Source organism: Marmota monax, unplaced genomic scaffold (assembly GCF_021218885.2).
Source record: "Marmota monax isolate L192 unplaced genomic scaffold, Marmota_monax_Labrador192_F-V1.1 WCK01_AAM20220418_F8-fsc00236, whole genome shotgun sequence".
NCBI lineage: Eukaryota > Metazoa > Chordata > Mammalia > Rodentia > Sciuridae > Marmota > Marmota monax.
This window is the reverse complement of record NW_026693806.1, coordinates 959,698-969,919: the sequence shown is the minus strand read 5'-3', so window position 1 is coordinate 969,919 and position 10,222 is coordinate 959,698. Positions and strand designations below refer to the sequence as shown.

The 10,222-nt window shown below is 43.6% G+C and overlaps 1 protein-coding gene across 1 annotated transcript; it reads right to left on the bottom strand.

Annotated features, from left to right (window-relative positions):
- Positions 1-1,125: 1,125 nt before the first annotated feature.
- Il12b (interleukin 12B) lies at positions 1,126-9,734 on the bottom strand. The gene is made up of 6 exons (XM_046462216.1): positions 9,647-9,734; positions 6,577-6,849; positions 5,902-6,019; positions 4,071-4,288; positions 2,685-2,839; positions 1,126-1,257 (listed from the first exon to the last, which is right to left on the bottom strand). Exons 1-6 carry the CDS (start codon positions 9,732-9,734, stop codon positions 1,126-1,128), a joined length of 984 nt encoding a protein of 327 aa, XP_046318172.1.
- Between the last annotated feature and the right edge of the window lie 488 nt (positions 9,735-10,222).

Genomic DNA, 10,222 nt, shown 5'->3' with positions numbered 1-10,222 from the left:
CAGGTCATGAGAGTCTGAACCATTCAATACATCCTGGTACATAAATCTTAAATAACAGTAATAAATTAATAAATACATAAATTACTTAAATATTTAAATAGCAATAAGGTCAGTGGCAACTACAGTTCTTAAAAACATCTATAAATAAATTAGCTCATTGTGTCAGTGAGCACATAGCTTCTACATGTAAAAACATAGCAAAGGTACCAAAAAATTTGGTCCTAAAAAATTTAAAAAGCAAATTGAGTAGAAAATATCATTTGGGGTTTCTTCCAATATGTCTTGAAAAAATTTTGTATAATATCTTCCATTTTTTCCTCCAAAGTTTCATCTGGGATTGGAACCTGGAAAAGAATGTGGAAAGCCTGTGTGGATGAGAAATGTGGTGGTGAGGCCCTCTGATTTCTCAACACACATGATCCCAGGCAATTGGGTTTGGGGGCTTCCATGTTAGAAGGCCCAACCTTTCTATATGTGGCCTAGAATTTGGCAGATACCATGGTTCCATGTTTCCCAAAGATTGGTTTGTTCATTCTTATTTTGTTACTAGGGATCTAACTCAGGAGTCACATCCTTAGCCCTTTTATTTTCTTCATTTTGAGACAGGGTCTCACAAAATTGCTGAGGGTCTTGCTAAGTTGCTGAGGCTGGCTTTGAACTTGAGATCCTCCTGTCTCAGCCTCCTGAGTCACTGCGATTACAGGCGGGTGCCACCATGCCCACCTCCCCAGAGGTTCTCTTGAGGATGTTTCTTTTAAAAAAAAATATGTGATTGGGTTGCTTCCTCATTTAGAACACTTAGTGGCTCCCCTGGACCCCAGAATGAGGTTCTAACTCCCAGAAGCTCCACGCCCTTCTTGCTCTGACTCCTGGTTTCCTCTCTCTCTTTTGTGCCTTCTCTTTGAAGACAGGACCCATGCCTGTTTCTTTACTGCAATATCCCTTGGCCCAGCACACTGCCTGACATAAACAGACATCCAATCAGTATCTGTTACTGAATAAATGCTTTGGGCTCTGGTGTCCCTATGCTGGGCATCCCACTCCCCCTTTCCTTTCCTGGGCAGCCCCCCATCATTGTTCTCTACCTGGGGACAGGTCTGGGCTGGGCTTCGTAGTTCTGCTCACCTAAGGGCAGGACATAGTTGCCCATTCACTCCACGATGAGTTGTAGTATCGGTCCCGGGCTTGCACGCTGACCTTGGCACCCTTCTGGCAGGTCACTGTGACTGAGGTCTTATCCACGTGGAGAGTATTGCTCTGAAAAGGAGTGGAAACCGTAAGGTCCATTGACATTGCAGTTACTTGGTAGGCTACACCTGTTCCTGCAGGGCACCATCTCTTCAAACCAACCAACCAGGTCTTGGGACCCTGGCAGTTCTGGCACTGAGCAGAATTGCACCACCTACTGGGCACTTAATGGAATTGCACCACTTACTGGCAGAATCTCCGAATACACATGTGGCTTTTCTATCTTGTAAGCCCTGAAGGGAACCGTTTTGGTCCAGCTCTCATCTTTCTACACAGTGGCCTTGCTCCAAAGCTCTGTGGACAGTCACTCCAGTACTCAGCTGCTGATGGGACTCACACAGCTTTTCTCTAGCTGTCCCTTGCATATTCAAAATCCATACTCCAATCTTCAAAGCCCTCAGACTTGCCTTCAGAGCTTTAGCAGTGCTACTTAATAGCTCTGGAACTTCAGGGAAATGTCTTAGGCTGTGTCTCTCCTCATATACGAGCAGGGACAACAATAAGCCTGTCTCATAGAACTGCAAAAGTTAAAGTTGATCATGTAAAAGCTCTTTGTAAGTCATCAGTATGTAGAGAGCCCTAAGTACCACCTAATAGTGACATGTATCTTAAATAGGGGAAGATATTTGCCAAGATTTTAGGTGACAACTAGGTAAAATCTATTCCAGAATAGCCTCACCTCCCACCTTCCCCTTTTCCAGGGAGTGACTGAATTGTAAGTTTCTACCACCTGCTAAACGCTATGCTGAATAAGACCTTTGTTAAGTAATTTTTTACAAGTGGTGTATAAGAGGGCAGTACTTTGTAAAAGTGTCTCTGAAAACTTGTTTGAGCCAAAAGGGTTCTGAGGCTAAAGCCAAAGGTTGGAAAGCCAGCATTTTGGTCTTGTAAGCATAGCCATCCTGTTTGGTGACATGATTTTACCATGTTTGGAACAGTCAGGAGCTACCCATATTGGGTGAGACAGTGTGAATACTTATCATTCATTATATTCCCTCCAGGGAAACAGTCATTTGGGGATCCTGGAGTCCAGGTCTCCTGTATCGGGACTGGTTTTAGTGCAAGGATGAATGGTCAGCCATACTGGAGGCCATATGGTGGCTCACTGAGTCTGGGTCCTGGTTCTACCACTTTCTAGCTAGTGATCTTGGGCAAGTCACAGCCTCTCGGAGCTTCGTCGTCTTCACTTGTGAAGTGGTGAAAGTAATACTGGATGCTTTCATGGGGTTAATTTTATGCATCAAGTGACATGCCCTTGACACAGGCCCAGGAAAGGACTAAGTCAAATTAGCAGTGATTACGGTGAATCCCACCATCATGTATAATTATAATGCATCAATTACAATATAGAAAATCAGTTGTTATCAGCATGCATCTCCCTGGTGTGTGTCCACGTAACTTCCCACAGAATCTGCTGTACCTAGATGGCCTCTTACCCTTTTCTTCTTTTTGCCCTGGACCTGCACAGAGAATGTCAGGGAGAAGTAGGAGTGCGGGGTGCTCCAGCTGTCCGGGTACTCCCAGGTGACCTCCACCTGCTGAGGAGTCTTGGATGGCTTCATCTTTAGGTTCTTGGGTGGGTCAGGTTTGACTGTGGAAAAGGACAAACACCTTTATTTTCCTAATGGAGCTTTGGAGTTAGGGTTTGGGCTTCTGATCCTGCTTGCACCTTTGAGCAGCCATGAGTGACAGGGCACTTCTTAACTTCTCTGAGCAGCTGACTGCACCTGGGAAGCCTCTCTGCCTATAGGTGCTCCCACTGGCGCCCGGTGCAGGGAGTCATCATCAGTGGCCACAGCTTTCATTTTTCCAAGAGAATCTCGGACTCCTCATCACTGCACAATCCCATGAGCCTCGGTGGTGGGACCACCCCTGCTTAGTGCCTAGAGGTGAGTTCTTAGTTATGAGCTCACTCTGAAAGCTGGGCTCTGCAGTGAGGGCCACCCTCTTTGTGCTGAGTCCCACACTTGGCACTAAATGAAGAGCTGAGCTGAGCTGCCCATGGAGGTGAGATGAGAGACTTCCCACTCACTGCTGCACTTCCTTTTGTGTTTTCATGGCTTTTGGCACTGATGGGTTGGACAAGTTAGCACTGATTGTCTCTGTGCTTGTTCATTTTTTTTTTTTTTTAATAAATGATGCCTGGGCACCTATCCCACGCCACCACTGTACTGCGCCTGGAGGACATGCAGTGAGCATCTCAAAGTCTCTGTCCTTAAATAGGTAGGTGCCTTCTCTACACGAGGGGAGAGCACCCCTTCTTCAGGATGTGCATAGTCCCTGGGGACCCAGCACAGTTCCACACAGAGACCATGGCTCCTAGGACATGCTTTGGAAATACTTTTCCCTCTGTTCTTAATACAACTGATATCTTTCCTGGAGGTCTCAGCTGAATGTCAGCTTCTTAGAGAGGGCTTCCTTGGCCATCCTCTGGGGACTAGACCCCCTGTCCCCACCCCCCAGATACAAATTTCACAAATTCTAGAGCAAGTTCTATGAGCCTGTTATAGTTTATCATGATAACTGTTCAATGAACAAATGGTAATGGAAATAATCAACAATGACATCTCTACCTGCCACTTAAAAAGAAAAAAAAAAAACACAGATGTACCTTTTGGAGAAACTTATATAAATCTCTTTGTGTGTGTGTCTGTAATTTCCCCTTCTTATAATGCAGATAATAGGAAGTATCTACATCATCTTTGGGGTGTTGCAGAATAAAGAGCATGCAAGTAAACCCCTTACCCCAGTGTCCTGCTCATGGTGAACATGTGACAAATGGCATCTTTCCTTATGAAGCACAGAAAATCATGCAAACTCACTGATGTCTCTGATGAAGAAGCTGCTGATGTAGTTTTCGTACTTGAGCTTGTGAACTGCGTCCACCACCACTGTGATGGGCAGGGTCTCCTCAGCGGTGGGGCAGGCATTGTCCTCCTGGCACTGCACCGAGTACTTCTTGTACTCCCTCTGCTCTATTTTGACCCTCTCTGCAGAGAGAGTTGCTTCTCCACATGTCACCCCTTGAGGGTCAGAGGAGCTGAGGTCAAAGACAGAAATTATCCTGTGTTACAATTTGGTGAGTGAGTTCCCAGTGATTGCAGTCACTGAGGTCGGTAGGCCTCGAGAGTCTGTGTGGGGCAAGATTTGTCCAGCTAGACTGATTCCCTGCAGTGGGCAAGAAACAGCCCTTTCCAGAAGAACAGGCTTAGCTGTAAGAGATTGGAAGCTACAGGGGTATATATACCCCTGGCCTAAATGAACCTGGAAATTTGTCAGATCCAGAATCCCTTCTTAAATCCTCTTATTAAAAATTTAAATAAATTTTCCAATTTTAATCACAAAATTAGTACATACCAATTATAAAAATTAAAAATGATAAAGATGTGTACTAATAGTGAGGTGCAGTGGCATATGCCTGTAATCCCAGAGGTTTTGGAGGCTGAGGCAGGAGGATCACGAGTTCAAAGACAGTCTCAGCAATTTAGTGAGGCCCTAAGTAACTTAGTGAGACCCTGTCTCTAAATTAAAAAAAAAAAAAAAAGAAAAGATATTTTTAAAACATGGCTGGGTCTGGGGATGTGGCTTGGTGGTTAAGCATCCCTGGGTTCAATCCTCACAAAAAAATGTGTATGAAGGAAGTACATATCTTCCCTATGCCTGCTCCCCACATATAAATACTTGTTGTAGCCTGTTGAATATTCAATATAATCATATAATCCTCATGTATATATGTTTATGTATTTTATCTATATAGATATCAATTTATTAAAATAAAATAGAATCAAATTATATGCCTATGATTTTGTCACCATCTTGTCCCTGTCTCCAGAACAGAGAACCCCTTGACAGAACAGTTAGATTGGGTTATTGATGCTAAGGGATGCACATTAAGCCAGGGTATATTGTTCTAGGCTTTATTTATCCATTCTTTGCTGATGATCAAAAATGTCGAAGTGTCACCTAAGACGTGCATGGGTGTCTTTGGACACTGGGATAAGCGTTTCTCCAGCAAACATTTTCATTTTAAAGATGGAAAGGGAGACCTCCCAACACTTAATTGACCAATTTAAATGGCGGCAAAGCCAGGGTGCTCACTAGGGTTTGCTCTCAGCTGTTCTAGATTGCTTAAAACTTGATTCAAGTTGGACAAACAGTGAACCTCAGATTAGCAGCATCAGCAGAGGAATCAGGAGTTGAAGTGGCCGTGGGAAATTTTCAGGGAGCCTCACAGAGTTCTGGAATCTGCTTTAGGGCCTCCGAGGTCTATGCCCCTGGGCACTTGTTTCTATTTTTGAGTCAAGGTACAATTTTGGCAAGTCATCTGTAGCTTCGATTTCTCCTTTTTTATTTCTCCCTGTGGTGCCGTGAGCCTTAATGAACCATTGCCAGGAAATTTGGCTGAGTGGGTTCAAACACAGCAGAGACTGTTGTCAGGCCCTGACCATATCCTGCCCTCACACGCATTTGTTCAGAGGATTGGCTTCCAACTCCATGTTTTCCTTGCCTTAAGCAAGAGAGGGGAGTTGAAAAAACATGGGATTGATTTTTAAAATTCTTATCACTAATGGATAGGTCTCTGATAGTTTCCCTTTATATTCTTAATGAAATGGTGGCATCAAAATGCTGAGAAACTAACGTGGTTTCACTTACCCTCTGTGGCTCTTGACACTGAATTTCACATCAGTACTGATTGCCGTCAGCCACCAGCAGGTAAAACGTCCAGAGTAATTCTTTGCCTCGCATGTTACAAAGTTCTTATTTTCAGGTTCTGGGTTTGAAAAGAATAAAAATCCAATATTTAGGGGTTGTCTCCCAGGAAGATTTTGATTTTTGTGGTTAGTCACAGGCCAACAAACGGTACAAGGATGACATCCTTCCATTCATTTCCTTTGAAAATGCTGCTACTGCTCGGGCAGGTTGTTCTGCAAAGATTGGGAATGACCCAATAGGAGGCTGATTCTGCCGAGTGTGCCACTATACACACTCAACACTTGGAACAAAAGTATTAATTTTTTTTTTTTTTTTGGCGTTCATCAAGATTGGTTAACTTCCATTCGCCATCCAATAATGTTTGCTATTTAAAGACAACCTCAGCACAGCATTCAAAGTGACAATGAAACTCTCTCAATATGAAATTTCAATTGATTGATCAAATCTCCAAATTCCAGAAAGCAAAGGAAAATGGAGATTTTGGGTGGTTTTAATACAGACTTGCTGTTCTTTCATTAACTCTACTAATTATGTCTTGCCTTTTCAATTTTTAAAAATTTCTGCATCTTTTATTGAGGGGAAGAGAAATGATACTCCCCCAGGGAATGCAATTACCTTTTTTCTTCAGAATATCAGTGGACCAAATCCCATCTTCATTTTTGTGAAGCAGCAGGAGCATCTGGCTCAGAACTTCACCTCCTCTGTGGCAGGTGTAGTGGCCAGCGTCTTCAAACTCTTTGACTAGAATGGTCAGGGTTTTGCCAGAGCCTAAGACCTCACTGCTCTGCTCTGAGGTCCAGGTGATGCCGTCTTCTTCAGGAGTGTCACAGGTGAGGACCACCGTTTCTCCAGGTGTGTCAGGGTGCCAATCCAACTCCACCACGTAGACTGGAGAGCACCAGAAGTAAAGAACCATGAACTTCAGGGCTATTTTATTAACCATCTTGGCATCTCCACCGCCTAAGCACTACCTTGCTCATAAGTATTTGGCAAATGCTTCCTGAGATGATTTTATACTATTGGGCTCTGCTTGGGCTCAAGGTCATGGAGCAGAGAAACAAAGGGTTTTAGGGCTGCCGGGGACTCATAAGCTGGCAGTCTGCCTTTAATGATCAACCTCTGATTAGTGGGCATATGGAAAAAGACTTTGACCCATCCAAAAAAAAAAAAAAATACAGAGAGCACAAGATTCTTTGTCAAAGGTCTAGTGGAGGTAAACACCCAGCACAATTTCAGTTTCATAGGGCATAATGCAGGGTACAGTATATAACAGAGTAACAGTAGTAAAAGACCCAGGGTTTCCTGGTCAATCTCCATAACTGGTTAGGGGATCTAGAGAAATGCACCTAACCCCTAGGAACCTCACTCTCTTCATCTGCCAACTGGGAACATGAACAGTATCTATGTTGTAGGTTTGGCTGTGAGGACTAAATGAAGGAAGCAAGTAAATCCAAGGCACATAGCACATGGAAAACTGTGTTTGTTATTATTGTTAGTCACAGCCCAAAGTGTCAGCCAAATGCACCGAAAACTCTCTTAAAATTTTCCACAGGGATTTAGCAGTTTAGTTCCTTCTGCACGGAACTCAACAATGGAGATTTTCATGATCTCTGTTTTCTAAGCTGTTTTCTACTTTAGAAAGCAACCCAGTGGATCACAGTCTTTTCATTTTGTACGGGAGGGCTCTGAGGCTAAGGGGCTAAGCAAGGTCATGTCCAGCAGGAAGCTGAACAGCAAAACCTTGGACCTTTGTCTCTTAGGCTTGGATCTCTAAAGCCAGTATCTAAACTGAGGATGAGGAATGGCTCAGGGGAGCATCCCAAATGGCAGGTCAGGTCAAAGCTTTGCTCATTTGTTTATCCACGCATCAATTATTAATGGCACCGAATAGTTTAACACAGTGGTTCTCAGAACCTTATAATCCAACTGCCACCAACAAGCAGCGGCTAGGGAACCTGTTAGAAATTGAACTTTCAGTTGCTAAATCAGAAATGCACATAACCACTAGGAACCTCACTCTCCTCATCTACCAACTGGGAACATGAACATCATTGGGTCTGGGTCCAATGATGCCTTTTTTTGAGCTCTCTAGATGATTTTAATGCCTGTTCAAATTTGACAGCCACAGGGTGGAGAGCCTGGATTTTGGAGTGACATGGGTCTGGATTAGAATCAGCTCTAGGCCTTACACTAGCTTGGGGCCTTCGGCAGTGGTGGGGGAGGAGCACTCAACTACTTTAAGCTTGGATGTCACCATCTTTCAAAGGAGAAAAATATTAGTAGTTGCTTAAAGTTGCCGAGGTGTGGGATTATATAAGCTAATTCATCTAAGAGCTTAACACGGCGCCCTTAAATGCCAGGCGAATGGAGACACGTGATTGGCATTCAAGGGTAAGCACTGTGGAAGATAAAGTGCTCCCTTTACATCTATGGGATTTGTAAGTACTTGAATGGGTAACAAAGATAAGAGGTAAAAAGAGCTTGGGGTCCCACGCTTTGGAAATGATTAGCTCTGCTGACATAAAACCACTGGGAACCTGAGGCTGTCTCTAGTTTTTCTTTGTCCCTGCTGGCAAAGGAACAGCATGGTTATTTTCCTGTCACAACCAAGACTCAGAAGCCCTAGAAGACCTTGGCCCGAGGGTAGGGAAAACAAATGCCAGAAGAAAAAGAGGCTTGACTTCATTAAGAGGCCTCCAAGGCCTCTCAGTATTTCTCACACTGACATTCTGGAATTTCTGTGGTTTACCAGATAAGAACGAAGGGGTTACCTAGGCAAAGGCCAGAGTTCCTAAGCACACAAGAACTCCTGGGGCTGGAAGGAATCTAGCTTTGGCCTGTACTTAAGGGTGGATTTAATACTCTCTGACCTTCATGGGGTCAGGGAAGAGTGGCAGCACTGTCCTCTTCCTGAAATTTTTTAGAATGAAGGAATGTTCTTAAAGTTCTTTCTGTCACCCATTTCAGGGTTGTACTCACTTGACTATTAAAACATTATTTCTGATCATCGGCTGAAATCTTCATCCTCAATTCATGTCTATTTCCTTTGACTCAGCTCTCCAAGGACCCAGGAAACAATTATTTTATGTCCTTGTAACATTTTCAAATAACTTCAGTGCATATGCTTTGAAATGAGATAGAATTGTAAGACCAAGTCCACCCTGTTCTACCCTTTCTAGGTATGTGGTATTGGGTGAGTGACTTAATCTCTTGAGCCTCAGTTTTCAATGTCTGTAAAATGGGATGCAGATAATCCCTATCTTGCATGGTTGTTGGGAAGTAAAGTGAGATCTTATGTTAATACATAGTAACAATCATTATTATTATGTAAAGATAGCCATCTCCAACATCTGATGGTCTTTCAGGTACAAGTGACAATCAGCTAATGTGAATTTACTCAGTGAATAATACGTACTAATAATTTGTTGTTGTCGTTATTACCAGCGAAGACCATAGTTCTTTTCATACCACAGTCCACCACAAGTCCCACCTGGTATCCAACATGAAAACCAAACAATGTAGATACCCTACAGGGGCAGAAGGAACATGGCCTTCCATGTTCCCTGTGAGGGCTCTCAGGAGGAGGGCTCAATTGCCCATTGCTGTCTGATTTCCATCAGGGGCTGCCTGAGAGCCCTGGCTTAGACTCTGGGGCCTCCACAGAGAATCATGAGAGGTTGGTTACCATTTTTCTCCAGTTCCCATATGGCCAAGAGGGGAGATGCCAGCCAAACCAGGGAGACCCAGGAGATGACCAACTGCTGAAGACACATCTGTAAAGGAGGGAAGGAGGCAAGAGAAGAAAGGGGAAGGAGGAAGAGAGAGAGGTCCATCATCATTCAGTTAGCTTTGTGAGCCGTATCCACGTTCTACCTAAGTTTTAAATCTGGACTTTCTCCACACTCTCATGTGAATGTGATGAGAATTACAGGAGTCCTATGCCAGTCTCTGGTAAGAACATGTTCAAACAGATTCATAGGCTATCTGGAGCTGAAAGACACCTGAGGTGTGGCCGTCTGACACAATTAAGATGAGAAACATAAGCTCAGAGAAGGGACACAAACTTTTCTGGATCAACATTCAGCAGGTATTTATTTAGTGCTTGCTGTGATTTTAATACAATACTTAAAGATCATTGAGCTACCCGTGGTTGGGAATGAAAAGTTTTCACCTACATCCTGCTTTCTAGGTACAGATACTTCCATTCAGTATCTTCTAAGTCAGTATATTAGATGCTTCCTCTCCAGTTGGAGTGATAAGC